Source organism: Notechis scutatus, chromosome 1 (genome assembly GCF_049901735.1).
Source record: "Notechis scutatus isolate UNSWTSFEM ecotype Mainland chromosome 1, rNotScu1.2, whole genome shotgun sequence".
NCBI lineage: Eukaryota > Metazoa > Chordata > Lepidosauria > Squamata > Elapidae > Notechis > Notechis scutatus.
Window position 1 is genome coordinate 235,861,929 of NC_142009.1, and position 15,789 is coordinate 235,877,717.

Sequence of the window (15,789 nt, forward strand, 5' to 3'; positions counted from 1 at the left end):
TTCAACATCAAATCTATGCAATGTTTGTTTTTGTTATTTGATTTAATAACATCTAATTAAAATTGAAAGAAATGGAGAACTCCCAGAAATGCTTTTTGGAGTGTTTTGTACTAATTTTTAGCTCTTTATAAGTTGTTATAAGTTATTAGAATTGATCTGTTTCATTCTCCAACCCAATCCGGTTTCTCTGGAATTGAAAAAACAATGAAATTACTCATTTTTCTTCCAAGGCTTTAAGTAAATGTGAAAAGCATGGCATTACTGCTGGGGATAAAATTTTATTCGATGTTTAAAGAGAATGGAAGTGACATTAGTAGTTTTTACTAGTCTGTGTGCTAATAATTGTTCATATTTATGCAAAACCTATTTCTGGCAATTAATAGCATGTAACCTAATGCAGAGGTATTTTTGTTGCCTGGCATATTCTAGGTCTATGGCATTAGTGGTTTATGCTGTATTATATGTGTATATGCAGTAGCACAGTTAGCTTACATGTATGCTATTTAATAACAAATAGAAGTTAAATTCACTATATATCCATATATGTTTCGTTGACTACACCTCCACAGCTTAACAGCTGCCTCTTAAATTGAGCATTTTATTTCATTTCAGCACTTTTATGCTTACAGGTGGCATGCAAGCAACATATATTGCTCATTATTGCAATGAGCTAATGGCTAAAAAAATAGAACTACATTGTACAGTCCTCTTACTTTTCATTTATTTAAGGCCCCAATACTGTTTTGTATTTGAGAAATCGCACACAAGCAAAACTAGCATAATTGTAGTTAGTAACATAATTGGATTGGTTTCTAAAGATTCACGTCATATGTTCCTGGCTTATTTGGCGTATTGAACATTCATGTTTATATTATGTAACATTTTGGAGTAGTGGGTAGAATATCTATGAAGCATTGAAACTGAAACATTTTGTTTGCTTATGGCTAATCCTTTCATCTGAACTTCTACTAGTGCTCTACCTAAAACTGTTAAAGCAAGAGAGCTAGAAATGTGAAGTGTGGAAAGAAGACATGTTCAAGCATTCCCAAGCATCACTTTCTATGTTTTCTTGCTCCATATTGCTTACGTGTAAATGAAATCAAAGAACATACTGTGCTTACATTTCTGTTTGTGTTTTTAATTGTTGTTGTAGGAACAAATCACAGAAATGATCCAGAAAGTTTAATCCCCTCTACCTTTTTGTGATGGAGTTGAAAGTCTGGGTAGATGGAGTCCAACGGGTTGTATGTGGCGTTTCAGAACAGACAACATGTCAGGAAGTTGTCATAGCATTGGCACGGGCCATTGGTAAGTAGTTTTTATGTTCATGATGTCTAAAAGGATTTATGCAGTCCACTCCTAAGCATGTTTACTTAGAAATATCTACCACTGAGGAGGTTTACTTCCAAGATAATTGTATATAGAATTGCAGAATAATCTCCTGTCCAAAATTCTTTTTAAAAGCCGATTAGCAAAATAGTGCTTTATTCATGTCTTATCCATGTTTTAGAGAAGAAGAAATTGTGTAAACAATTGACAGTTGCATAAATACAACAGCTTGAATGATTAGAGGCTTTTTCACAATGTGGTGTAGATTTTGTCAACATTTCTTTCTTCTAAAGCAGTATTTTTCAATCTTGCCGATTTTAAGATATATAGAGTTATACTCTCACAATTATGGCTGCAGAATTCTGGGAGTTGAAGTCCACACATCTTAACATTTCCAAAGTTGGAAAAACACTTTTAGAAATTATTGTTTCCAAGTTTTGCAAAATTATTTTAAATACTCTTTTCTGCTAGTTCACCCACTCCATCTTTAACAGATTTTACTAATAAAGGTTTGTTTTCACAAACTAAGAATACCCTTTTATGCTGTGAAATCTTTTTTGTCCTCCCTTATATCGCACCTTCCTTACATTGCTTGCCCTCATGTGACCGTGTGGCATCAGGGGGGAAAAAAATCAAAGGGGAAAATTTTGTATTGGCTTACAAGGTAGTCTCTAGATTGGAATTCTACTTTGCATTGAATGGGGTGATCATGCCAAGTCTAGGGTAAAACTGGACTTTGGTTGTGTTCATAGCATGCTGGCCAAAATATACCAGAACTGACTGATACTATTCATAATTAACAAGCATGGAAAATGGCATATAGTATGGCTATAAAAAAAGCTGGTCACCAAGACTACAGCTCCTTTATCTTACTAAAAAGCATTATGTCAAAACCAAGAAAACTATATCAGAGGTCTGTACGCAATGACTGTGATATACAGATAATTACCACTAGGAATGTAAAAGGAATTTAAGATAAAAAAACTGAATTCACAAATGTTTTTTTTAAAAGAATGAAATTAAGAAACGACTGAATAGATCTGCATGAAGATATTCTGATCTTGTGGAATAGAATTCATGAATAGATGCATGGAAGTATGGATGTAAATTTAGTTATGAATGAAAGGGCAAAATTAATATCAGACAGTACAGTATATGTTGTATCTAGATTGGTTTGGGTAAATATACAGGTAGGAATTCCTGGATTGGTAATAGTTTTTAAGTTATGTTACAAATTAAGGTTGAAGTTTGGGAATGCAACATTTTGAATGAATGCAGTTGGGATAGGATGGGATGGATTTTTTTATTTTCTTTTTGTTAAATAGCATGAATGGAAGTTTGAAAATGAGAGTACAAGTGTGTGTGTGTGTGTGTATGTGTGAGAGAGTGAGTGACCAGGAATGAATGAGAATGATTATGAATAACTGGTTGGAAGAAGTGCTGTTGGTTTTAAATACATGGTTTAAACATATGTCCTTTCATGTATTCATACAATAAAGGAAAGAATCTTGAAGCAAGATGGAATTGGTTGATTATAATGAAATGTTGAGAGAAGGTGATGAGAGGCTGTTGAATTTGGGACAAACTGCTATTCATACAATCAAAAGAAGATAGGGGGAGGGGAATGGGCATAAAAGGAAAGGAAATGAGTACAAATACTTCTATAGAACGACTACAAAAATTAAGGTGTCTTATTGAGGAAAATAGAGATCAAATGTTGAGAGGAAGTGCAGGTGAACTTCTTGTTCAGTGACAGTTCCAACTTATGATGGCACTGAACAAATGGTAGATATAACCAGACAGCCCGCATCCCTACAGTCACATCATTGTGATTTGCAACCTCCCCTGCCAGCTTCTCAGAAGCAGAGTCAATGGAGAAGCTGGCAGGAAGTTGAAGGTTGCAGTCACTTGAGGTCCTCGCTTAATGACTTATGTGGCCCTTGTTTAATGATGGCAGCTGCCAGAACTGTCCTTAAGCAGCATAATTAGATGGTTTTTCAACTTGCAACCAGGTTACTTAACAGTGAAGTTTCTAGTCCAATTAACTTTGTTAAACTAGGATTACCTCGAGTATAGAGGGACACAGAAGCTGCTTGAAGAGAGTGAGGAGAATCAAACTACAGAATCCAGTGTAAAAAGTTAATTCCAAGAAGGAGTATGGAAAATACACAGAGTGGAATGAAGTGAAAAAAGGACTGTGCATGATAAAAATCTACATAAGTGAACAGTTGTTGCTGTACATTAGCATGAGAGAAAGATGCTGGATAATTTGTATGTAGAGCAAAGAGAAAACATAGGAAAGAGCATATAGCAATAGCACTTAGACTTATATACCGCTTCACAGTGCTTTACAGCCCTCTCTAAGCGGTTTACAGTGTCAGCCTATTGCTCCCAACAATCTGGTTCATCATATAGTTAGAGAGACAAAGAAAAGTTAAGATTAAATTGATAACTCCATGGAAAAAAATAATGAAAAAGATGAGAATGTTGAAAATTTGTAAAGTTGCAGCTGTAGATAGTATAAGCGGAGAAATGTAATATGAATGTGGTATGCTTGTGGAGTGGCTGTGCAATTTGGTTAATATTTTGAAGCCTGTGTTTGCCTTTCGATTGCTAGAATGCTATTATTTTTCCTCTGTACAAAGAGAAGGTAGGAAAAGAAAATGCAAAAACTACAGAAGGATTAGTGTGTTAAGCATGCTTGGGAAAGTGTTTGGCAGAATTCTGGCCAAAAAATATGTGAATGAGCAAAATTTGACAAGTGCTGTATGGCTCTATCACATGCAAGAACAGATATTGCTCTTCGGCAGGACATATGAATGTAGATATTTCTATATGTAAATTATATATATTATATATATGAGAGATGTGAGAATGTGAGAGAGTAAGTTTATTGCAAGTTTGTTGATCTAATGAAATCATTCAATAAAATGAATGTTTTGCATGAATATGGAATCACAGGATGATTGTTCATTGCATTAAAAGTGGTGTAATATGGAAACAAAGCATACTTAAAAATAAATGAGAATCTCTCTGAATAGTTCAACTCTGAGCAGGATAAGACGATGGGTATAATGTCCCTTGGTTGTTTAATGGATTTATGCATTGTTGTATAAGGCATGCTTGTCCACCCAGAGTCATTCGATATGAGATAGGCGGCAAATAAATTTTATAAATAAATAATTGTGCAACATTAGAAGTGTGTTGATCAGGGATGTGAATGACCATGACTGCCATGGAGTGGATTGAGAATCCAATTGATTTGCAGCAAATATTAGAAAATTATATTATGGAACAAGGAGCATATATCTGAAAATTAATGTAACAAAGATCAAGTAATTATTTTTCACAATTGGAGTGAACAATTGGGAGTGATACACGCATAATAAAAAATAAAGCAAGTATCCAAATTTGTTACTTGGCAGAATGTTTGTTAAATATGGAAAAAAATAAGACTTGAAAATATGTTAGAAACATTTTGGATAATTTGTGTGAAGATTATTTGTTAAATGAGCAAAAATGCTGCATATAAGAGCATGCCCATTTTGCTATAGTGACCACATATAGTGAAAGAGCACGCTAATGCATTTAGTGTGACATTTTTCTCAAGTGCGTTTGTAATATTAGTATATAAGGTATCAACATAGATGAGGGTCTCGGTGAAAGTCATGTTTAAATTGAAGAAATGTTGCTGCATGAATGCATAAGCCACTTCTCAAATCACCAATCACCAATTAAAAAACTCTTTTTCTAAGGCTAAATTTTCATTTATGGAGGCATCTTATTTGGGTATATAGAAGCAATTAAAGAAGAAGAAAAAAATTGAAGACCATTGGCAATCCTGCTTATTACTTAATTATACACAGGCTTATCTATGTCTCTTTGGGAATCAGCTGCCCCATTCTGCAAAGCTTTTTACCTTTGGGTGGTAATGGGTGTTGGCTGGCAAGGAAAATTACTGTGGAATGTGAGCTTGATATAGCTGGATAGGAGAAAGGAAGTTTACTGGTGTTTTTGTAACGAAGAAATCTTGTCCTCATAATATCTGTCTTGTTTTCTCAGGTCAAACAGGCCGCTATGTTCTCATTCAAAGACTACGTGAGAAGGAGAGACAGCTGCTCCCACATGAATGTCCTGTAGAGTTTCTATCCAAATGTGGCCAATATGCCCAGGATGTGCAATTTATATTGCAGCGTACCGGCCCCAGCCTCATAGAGAGGCCTTCTTCAGACAATGCCCCCCAGATACCCGAGAGGACGTTTGTCAGGGCTAGCTTGCCTATTAAACCTAGACCACTCAGTACAGAAGTACCTAGAACCAGGCAACCCAAAAAATCTTTAACTTTCAACTTGGGTCCCGGGAGTTCAGGTGATGCCTGTGCCAAAAACAAGCTGAGACAGCCCAGAAAGGACCCAACGTGTGTTAGAGATGGAGCCAGAGGGGGGTTACTTTCCAAAGAGGAGCTATTCAAGACTGTCCTATACCAGCAGGAGCATCTCTACACCTTGGAGATGCAAGGTGATGCCTTGGAAATGGACATCAGGCATTGGGAATCCAGCCAAGGCTCTTATCAGGAGGATGAGATTTTGCGGCTAGAGCAGCTGGTCCACCAAAATGAGAGCCAGCTGAGTGAGGAAGAATTTTGGCAGAATGAACTACAGTCAGAAAAGGAGCATGAAAGGGAGCGGCGGGAGAAAGTGCACAGCCTGAGGGCCACAATGGAGGAGTACACCAAAAAAATCCATGAGCTTATGGTAAAAACAGAGACCTTGGAAAGAGAAATCCAGTGGGAAATTGCTGAGAGAGGCAAGAAGACCAAGGAAACTTCTACCCAGAATCCTACTGAGTTAGTGGGGATGGCAGCTAAAATAAAGAGAGACCTGGAATCCAAGGCCAAGCAAACCGCCCAGCTGGAAAGCAGCCTGGATACCGTGGGGAGGGCCTTGGAGGAAGCAGAGTACAATCTGCAGGTTTGTGCTTAGAGTTAATGATCCTTTTCCTTAGCAAGCCGTGTGTGAGTCCAAAGGATTGTTCTTCACCATGTGTGTTCATGATATGCTTCTCTGATTTTGCTTGCTTCTAATTACTGTTTGGCAACAGATACTCCATGCTGCATCTCTGCTACATGTGTTTTCTCCATGATAATGCTGAGAAGCAGAATTAGATGCCTACAGTAGATCTCTTTGGGAACTACCTTCAAATTATGTTCAAGTATGCGATTACGTGATCCAAACAAAAATGTTGCAAATCAGCATCATAACCAAACTGCATTTTTAATTTAAGCTGGATATTAATTTCCTCTCTCTCCACCTTATACATATGCTCTATGGCTTCATGAAGCTATCCTATAATTAAGGTGACTGTTAAAACACTTCTAGCTACTTTCATGTCCTATAAGATTTGAGGAGAGGGGGGTGGAATGGCTAGTTTTGATTAATTGCATGTAGTAAGCTAATTTTGCCTTTCCTATCTTGTACCATTCTGATATGGAGGCACTACAGTGCCCAGTATTTCCAATCAGCACATTCATTGTTTTATACTGGATAGAAATTCTGTAAATTATATAAACTTCTTATCCTCACAGTTCTTTGTCTTCAAAGAAAGTTGCTTTTCATTTTATGGTATAATAGGACATATAAGAATATAATACCTGAAGTATAGTAGGCCGGCCAGGCATAAACTCTTATAAATGAATTTATTTTTCAGTAAGTATAAAGATTAAAACACTGGATATGTTGTGAATCTGCCACAGCCCATATATGTCTTTTTTTGCAATTCTGTGATCAAAGAAACATCTGAGAATTTCCATTCTTGCTGAAAGGAAAATGTAACTACCTACATAATGTACTAAGTCATTTGGAGAGTGAAGACAGTTTTTTATTTAAAATATGACAAGCACAAATATGCTATCTTGTTGGCCTTTTTTTGGACTGGAGGCTGACTAAATGAGAACTCCATAAGAATGCACACAACGTCTAGCTATTGTCTACTTCCTCACTTCCTCCAAGATTCATCCAGTGTGGCATCTGTATTAATTCATTATGTCCCCTATCTAAAGTAAAATACTAAAGATCGTCACTACTTATGACTGGATGAGAAAAGCAAAAAGGAGACTTTCTAAACTGAAATTCTCTGCAACTCTGCATCGTATTTCATTCTCTGCCAGCTATAATAAGCCTTTAATTTGTTTAATGTTATTTAGAGTATTATTCATGTTCTGGGTGCTTAGTTCCACTGGATGCAGAGTTATGAAGTAAAGATATTTGTGTCCAAATACTTACTTAATCTGTCGCCTACTCCTACTGAAATGTTGTTGGTTATCAGATTCCTAGGTTCTCTCTTATAACATAGGACCTACATTAGAAACTGTGTCTGTCTGTAAAACATGTTATATATGCACTGATATGCCCTCCTCCCAACATTTTTCCTCCTTTATGGTAGAATAACTAGCATTGTGCACTGAATTCTCTATGTCCATGATAAAATAGATATAGGCCGTCTCTTGTAAATAGAGTTTTTTACAAAAACACTTTGTAAATAGAGATGTTTTATAGCAGCTGACTTTAATCAAATCCCTGGAATGAGGAAAGCACCCAAAAACTGACCAGTGTGATGTAATGTGAGATGGGCAAGACTACCTTTGGCTGCCTTTGCCAAAGTGTGTTTGGAAGAGAGCTGATCTTGAGATTATGTACATTTTGATATCTTATAATAAATCACTTTGAAGTATTGGATGGATTTCTACTTCTATCCAGCACCCACAATAAACACCATCACAGATAGATAACAGACAGTAGGCTGCCAATTTAATAAGACTCCGTAACAAAGGAGACAATTGTCATCTCCACTTTTAAAGGATCAGATGGGGTTGTCCTCATACCATTTACCACTTGCCTTGAAAATACTGATAGATTTCTACTACATATTTGAGGAACGAAGAGAAAGGAGTTAAACTTTGGGTGAAGGTTAGATGAAATTAAAAAAAAAAAAAACCTTTATTCCCTGCAATTTCAGATTATTATTTCAAATAAGGACAAGATTTGGAATTTACTCTGCCTGTTCCTCCTCTCTATTTCAGGCCCAGAACCAAGAGCTGGAGGAATTGAATAAGGAACTCAGGCAATGTAATTTACAACAATTCATCCAGCAGACAGGAGCCATGGTGACTACTCCACAGGCCAGATCAGAGGCAGAATCGCAGCTGGATCAAATTAGCCAAGAGTTGCCAACTCACCAGAGAAATGGAGGTCAGAATATAACTCAGTGGGCGGGAAAGAGGAGGGAGACAGGAGAATTGTTTTAAGGCTTCCCCAATCTGGTACCCTTTCAGAGGTGCTTTATAGATTGTGCAGGAGTGGCCATGTCACTGGCCATTATGAGAAGCATTAGCCAACATATCTAGAAGGCTCTCAGGTGTGAGGAAAAAAAGAGTATTGTCATTATATGTAAGTGTGGAAGATTGTAGTCTTGGTAGTGATATTTGAAATATATATCCTTTCTTCTACATTATTTTTTTTCCTGATTGGTCTCAGCAGGTGTCAGAACTTGGCTAGTGCTATTTATGTGGGCATGGAAGTGAAGCAAGGCTAAATATATTTAGTTTTTGAATAGGAGACTCAGGAATTCCAGGACTGCAGGTTAGACCAGGAACATTTTTTTTAGAAATCCATACTTTGCCTTCCAAGAAAACTGCATGGGGTGTGTCCATTTGGACACAAGATCTGTGCTTGACTTGAATTTAGAGTAAATTTAGAGATTGAATTTAGAGATTTGGTGTGTGTTAACTTCTCATCTCTGCTTTAGAAGAAACAGTGAGGAATATTGTGATAATGACCCTGATGTGTAGCCTCAAAAATCTCAGTTTAAATAAACAATCATTATAAAGACAATATCCCTTTGGGTAAGTGTAGCATTTTACTAGCTGTCACTTAACCAGAGTTAAACTTCCTGAAAAACTGTTTTGCCTATCTGAGCCAAAGCTGTTGTGAAACCTCCTGATCTACTGATTTCCCTGACTATCTTGGCGTGACCTATCAAGTCCAAAAGATATTGTGCATTATATTTGCCTTCTAATTATCAGGCTTCGATTCAGGCTCAGGAGTAAATTACAGGTAGCCCTCCGCTTACAATCACAATTGAGCCCCAAATTTCTGTTGCTAAACAAGGCAGTTGTTAAAGTGAGTTCCCCCCCATTTTAAGACCTTTTTTTGCCACAGGGGTGATAAGTGAATCACTGCAGTTCTTAAATGAATCATATTGTCACTAAGTGAATCTGATCAAAGAAATGCACCTTTGGGTCAAGGAAGCTATATTAAACTATCATTTTCCTTAGATTTGTTGGAACTCAGCAGAAACTCACCTCCCGGACCTACAGCCAAGCATTTCTTCGGCAATCCACAGAAGCTCCAGAGTCCCCTGGTGTCCAGCTTGAACCCCGAGGGTGTGTATGTTTGAAGGGGCCTAAGTCTCTTTTGTGCTTAATGCCTGGGCTTGTCAAGCAGGTCTCCAGACATAATGTTCTTACATTGGTTGGGGTAGCTTCCGGCTACAATAGAATTACTTTAGCCCTTCACCTTTCTTTCCTCTTTAGAGCTTGAATGGTTTTGTCTTTCCATGGTTGTCAAACCCAGTAATCACACCTGGCAAGTGGGAGGAGGGGTGGTGGAGGGGTGGGCTGTTTTACAACTTCCCTAACAAGGTCATTGCTCTACATTCTTCATCTGGGATCTTTCTACAAAGCTCCTTCAGTGTGTCAGATTTGGTTTATGTGTTTTGCGCTTTTAAAAATGGAGGTCGGAAGAGTGTTTGGGTATTTTTTGTTTTGCAGTATTGTCCATATCTTGTCAGCGTATTATAGCCTTTCCTTCTTATGTTTTCTTTGAGAACTGCTTTAATATCATAGGTTAAGAATATATGAGTCCTGATTTTTTTTCAGAGTACACCAGAGTAGTACAGGTGGTCCCTGACTTACGACTACAATTGAGCCAGAATTTATGTTGTGAAATGAGACATTGTTAAGTGAGTTTTGCCCCATTTGAGACCTTGCTTGCCATTTGTTTAATCACTGCAGTCGTTAAGCTAGTAACAAGGTTGCTAAGTGAATCTGGCTTTCCCATTGACTTTGCTTTGTCAGAAGGTCGCAAAAGGTGACCCCATGACCCCAGCATATTGCATGAGTCAGTGGCCAAGTGTATGACTTTTGATCACATGACCACGGGGGGTGCTGCAGTCATGTGAAAAACATAAGTCACTTTTTTTCAGTACCATCATAACTTCAAAAGGTCACTAAATGAATGGCTGTAAGTCAAGGGCTACCCGTATATGTTTTTGAGGTGCTGTTTCTTTTTAAGTAATGAAAGAAAGAAAATGAAAGGAAGAGATTTAATTCAGAGTCCTTAAAAAACAGTTTAAACATCTGAGGAGCTATATTCCACTGATTTTAAAAATGCTATTTGTAGTTGGAAGGAAATTTACCATAATTATTAACAGTCTGGTTCATAGTGAATAATCGTTCCAATTGAAAAAGTGACTTCTCAGAAGAACAACCTACTCCATGACCTTGAATTAGACAAACTCAGAGCATGGTTCAGGCTTAGGCTCAAACCCCAGTTTTTAATCTTGGAAACCTTAATTGGTCTTCATTGGTGAAAATGTCTCTGATGCTTTGAGAATATGTTACTATAAACAGATTCTGTACTGTTTATTTCTCCTATGCAATTCCCTTTTATTTAAATCGACAATAATTATTCTGCTATTATATTCTTAATCCCAGGAACCTTCATATAGAAAGTTTTGGGTATATTCTGAACCATGATCCTAGAAAGAAGAGGATAAAGAAGCCAGATCTTCCATATTTCTCTCTTTCTTTTTGTTCTACTTCATTAAATCAAATTAGCCTCTTCAAACTGTCTTTCCTTTACTGGAGGAGGTTGAATTTCGAGGTTGTTTTTAAGTCCAGGAGCCCATAATAATGAAATCCCAGTTTACGCTTACAGTAGATAGAAAATGTTATGTTTGCTAAAGAAGAGTTACATTCTGCATATCAGATTATTTAAAATATGTAGAAACTTCCAAATCTGGAATTTATTTCTGAAGGAATAAAGACCATCACTATTCTGCAGTTGCATGGAATAACATGCAACATTAAATAATGTTAATTATTTAATTATCAAACATTAATAATGTTAATAATGGGATCCCTTGTTTATTTTTATGTATCTTGCAGTTGTATCGGCAAAGCAGAGCATCTGGAGGTAAAAAGGCCAGCCAAGAAGGACTGATAGTTTTGCAAATATAACAGATATACAGATAAAAACTCTTAATTACATATGTATATTCTCCTTCTTAGATGGATATAGATGGTTGTGCAGAATATTTTTACAGGCTTTTTTTTAAGTAAAAAGGATATTTGGAGGAAGCAGACTGTATTTTTTTTAAACGTGCCTGTTATAATTTGAAAAATTATAAATGAAAAAACTGGAACAGTTTTGATGAAAATGTATGTAAGACTCCATTCTATAGAGTATAGACGATGCTTTGGACTGAATAGCCATTGCCTTTAGAGGGCTATGAGCTGTGCTGGAGAACTGTTCAAGGCAGAGAACAGCAAAATCTCTAGATCCATTCAGCTGCCCAACAAAAGAGGTGTGTATTACCAACCAGATTTCTTTACTAAACTCTATCGATGCACTGGAGCATTTCTTATTGTTTATTGGATGATGATCTTTTTGTTGGATAATGATTATATTTCGTAAAGTAAGTGGGTTTTTTTTTAATTTGATAAGAGAGAAATTATTCTATTCCTGATAAGAATATAAAAACAAGGAATACTACTCTGGGACAGAAGTTTTTGTGACCATCCATAGATGCCTTTTATGGTGTGGTTGATCCTGAGTCAGTCTTTTATTTAAAAAATCCTTCAGATCTGATAAAAGATGGGATTGAGGTGCTAGTCCTGTCTTGCCATTTGTGTCTCATGCCAAGTATTTTGTCATCCAGTGTTGTATGATGTAATTTTGCCTATAAATTGCTTCAGCATAGAAATGTGTATTCTCTACTCACACAATAATTTTGGAATCCAGACTATTCTAAGACCCAAAATAAAAAAAAATTCAAGTGAACGATTTCTTGGTATTTTCATACAGTGGGGAATATATGTGTTCCAACGGAGGCCAGTCACAAGAAAGACTGTCTTCTACTTTAGAGCAACTGACTCTTGGATTTGTCTGTGCGTCTTTCTTCTTTTCAGAGCAGCTTCTGGTGGGTTGGTTAAATGTTTTGAGTTGCACAAGAGAATGGCCAATGCAGAGATGGTGCAACAGAACCCCAGTAACCTCGTGATCTCCACGGGGGGGGGGGATGAGCAATTCAGAACTTTTCAGATGTTTTGGGCTGCAAGTCTCCTCAACTGCTACCATGACAAATAACAGGAAATGGATGGGAATTGCAGTCCACCCTGGAATGTGAAGCTTGTCTATCCCCCATCAGTCCTTTGGCAAAAGCCTGAATAGCATTTGAAAGGTGTTTCTTGTTAATAAGATACTTGCTTTGATTTAAGGATAGAGAACCCATATTGCTACCTCTGTTCCTCTGACTAGCTGCAGCTCATTTGGCCACATAATGGATTTAATTCACTATATGCAGTATTGGGACCTGATTTGAGGATTTCAAGGTCATAGGGAAGGAGAAATCTGAAAGCAGCAACCAAAGCAAGGAAAATACACCCTTCCCTTTCATTCCCAGTAGCAACTTAGCTCCATAATACAATTTGTGCGGCTGTTGGACATAGTGTAAGGAAAGGAAAGAGGCCACGTACATAGCCGGGCAAATCTGTGAGATGGCCACTGCCCAAAATTACATATGTTGTCCTCTGATTGTTACTTTCTCGCTGCTTTCAGTAGCTTCTTCCTTTTGTTGGTTGTTTTTGGCCATTCTCAGAATAGATTGAGAAGCTGTACGAATCCTGATGTGGATATGTTGAACTTTGATTAATCCGTTGAACAGCTAAAGTGATCTTTAGTGGAACATCAGATGAGCCAGATTATTCTCCAGATATATCACCCAGTGCCAGTACAACCATTTTTGAGGTAGTTACCCAGTAAAATAATGTTTAAAAAAACTTAGTATAGTTTGAGCATGCTAGAAAGAGTCCCGGGGCACAATATTTTTTAGAAGTGCTCTTCCCAGGTAGGCTAACCATCTGAACTTCAGTTTTGGATAGAGAATCAAATCATTCTTTGCTTCCAAACTTGTGTATCATTTTTGTACAATTCAGAACTTAGCATTAAAAAAAATATATTTTCTATAAACTGTCTTTCAGTAAAAACGACCCAATTTTTTTTCAAGTTAAAATATTTTCAACACTTTTTTTTTTTAAAGAAAAAAAAACATTCTGACTTTCTTTTTCCTTTAACTGCCTACATTTTTAAAGGCAAGTGGTGTTTGTGTTACCACTTTTAAATGAAGCCTGGAACACGGATTAGAATGGGGGACAGGAGGGGCGGGGATTACATTATTGCTCTTAACTCGGTAATTAACATTTTACTACCATCTTAATTTGCAAACTCAATTTACTTCTAAATACTAAACAGCATTATGACAGTAGCACAGGGGAGTTACATTAATAGAACCAAATAAAAACCCTGACATTTTATTCAGTTATGTTCTGTGTAACCTAATCGTATCTCACTGACAGTAGACAAAGGTAAGCACCATGTTTTGAAATGGGCAGATTACTGAACGAAGGAAGTAATTCCTGGTAGCATTTCTTGCTGATCGAGATCTCTACTTGGTCAGTCCATTTGAGGAGGGTTTGTATGTATTTGTTGCTCATGGCTGATGTATGACCAAGAAAAGTAAATGTATGCATGAAAGCCTGGGGGACTGTCTGGGGGACCACAAATAGCCTTGGAATCCCTGAACTTTTATTTTTTAATGTTTGATGTATATCATGTATATGAAATACGATTTACCTGCTTAAAAAGTGGGGGGGAAGGAGGTTCCATGTAAGAATGTGTATATGTCATGAACTAACGATATTTTCTGGATTGAGATTGTAATAAAATATTGAAAAGTGTTCATAAAGATGTCTCTTGTAATTTGTAGCAAGGATTGCGAAGAACACAACTGCCATCCTCTGTTACACATTGGCTGCAATGGAAAGTTTTCTATATTCTGTACTTGCAGGTGGTTCTGGGGGGGGATATCTAGGCCTGGGATATTTCCCAACAAGAAAGAATCTCATTTTAGATAAGAGATGTAGATCCAGGTTACATCAGGCCAAGGTAAGGAATTGCAGTGAACTTGCAGAACTCTTCATTTGTAGCATTGCCCGTTTCAGATAACACATTTGAAGTATGCAATACAGAGAGTCCTCATCTTATGAACCACAACTGAGCCCAAAATTTCTGTTCTTAAGTGAGTTTTGCCCCTTTTTACGACCTTTCTTGCCACAGCTATTAAGTGAATCACTGCAGTTGATAAGTTGGTCACAAGGTTGTTAAATGAATCCGACTTCCCCATTCATTTTGCTTGTTAAAAGGCTGTCAAATGTGATCACATGACCTTGGGGGACACAGCAACGTCCTAAGTATGAACCAGCTGCCAACGTCTGAATTTTGATTACATGACCACGGGGTTGCTGCAAAGGTGAAAAATGGTCATAAGTTGCTTTTTAGCACCATTGCAACTTTGAACAGTCACTAAATAAACTGTTGTAAGTCGAGGACTATGTGTACTCATTGCATTCAAGCAGCGGGAATAAGCCTTAAGCATGCACCAATTTTATATTGCTCTTCAACTTTTTGCAGGGTCTTAGCCCAAGTGTTTTGGAGATTACCTACAGGTTGCATACATCATTCAGCCAATCTTTTAGGAAGATGGGGTCATGAATACGAGCAGCTGCCTGTCTACATATTGTGAGGAATGGCTCTCCTCTCTACTTTTAAAAAGGAATATATTGGAATTGCATTTAAAAACTTGGGAAGTTGGATTAGATTACAATACAAGAAATAATCATTGATTTCAGCATAAACCAAACATATGCCCCTTTATAAGAGAGGTCAGCAAAATTTGCAAGCAACAGAGAAAAATTTCAAAAATATATAATTAAATGGTCAAAATCTTAGGACAGTTTGGCTAAATCTTTAAAAATTGCCAGTGGGTGCCATCTAGTGGTATTACATACATACATACATTCTCTCTCTCTCTCTCTCTCTCTCTCTCTCTCTCTCTCTCTCTCACACACACACACACACACACACACACACACACAGATTAATATTTATCTGCTTTTATCCAGTAGTAGTCTCATAAAGTCTGCATTTTAAAATGGAGCAGTTATATTTCTTCAAATTGTCATCCATAGATTCCATATTGTGAAAACGATTACTTTCAGGTGTGCTGGGAATGTTGTGGCTGTTCAGAGTGAGGGCCTGCAGCCTGCACACTCTCAGAGGCACC

The 15,789-nt window shown here is 37.1% G+C and overlaps 2 protein-coding genes across 14 annotated transcripts in view; one reads left to right on the forward strand and one right to left on the reverse strand.

Moving 5' to 3' along the window:
• The window catches only part of RASSF7 (Ras association domain family member 7), a 114,786-nt gene extending 101,088 nt beyond the window's left edge, over window positions 1-13,698 (forward strand). For 7 of the 13 annotated variants that reach the window (XM_087950787.1, XM_026668203.2, XM_087950785.1 and 4 more), the window contains exons 2-6: window positions 1,154-1,308; window positions 5,392-6,299; window positions 8,408-8,576; window positions 9,662-9,769; window positions 11,555-13,698. In XM_087950787.1, coding sequence (XP_087806913.1) covers window positions 1,206-1,308; window positions 5,392-6,299; window positions 8,408-8,576; window positions 9,662-9,769; window positions 11,555-11,586 — 1,320 coding nt within the window. In that variant the 5' untranslated portion in view covers window positions 1,154-1,205 and the 3' untranslated portion in view covers window positions 11,587-13,698. Of the gene's footprint in view, window positions 1-1,153; window positions 1,309-5,391; window positions 6,300-8,407; window positions 8,577-9,661; window positions 9,770-11,101; window positions 11,209-11,554 lie in introns of those variants that run through there. The other 6 variants (XM_026668207.2, XM_087950792.1, XM_087950790.1 and 3 more) reach the window with 2 other exon arrangements.
• LOC148133278 (uncharacterized) overlaps window positions 1-15,789 on the reverse strand; it is a 191,435-nt gene that overhangs the window by 145,894 nt on the left and 29,752 nt on the right. The gene's annotated exons all lie outside the window — the stretch shown is intronic.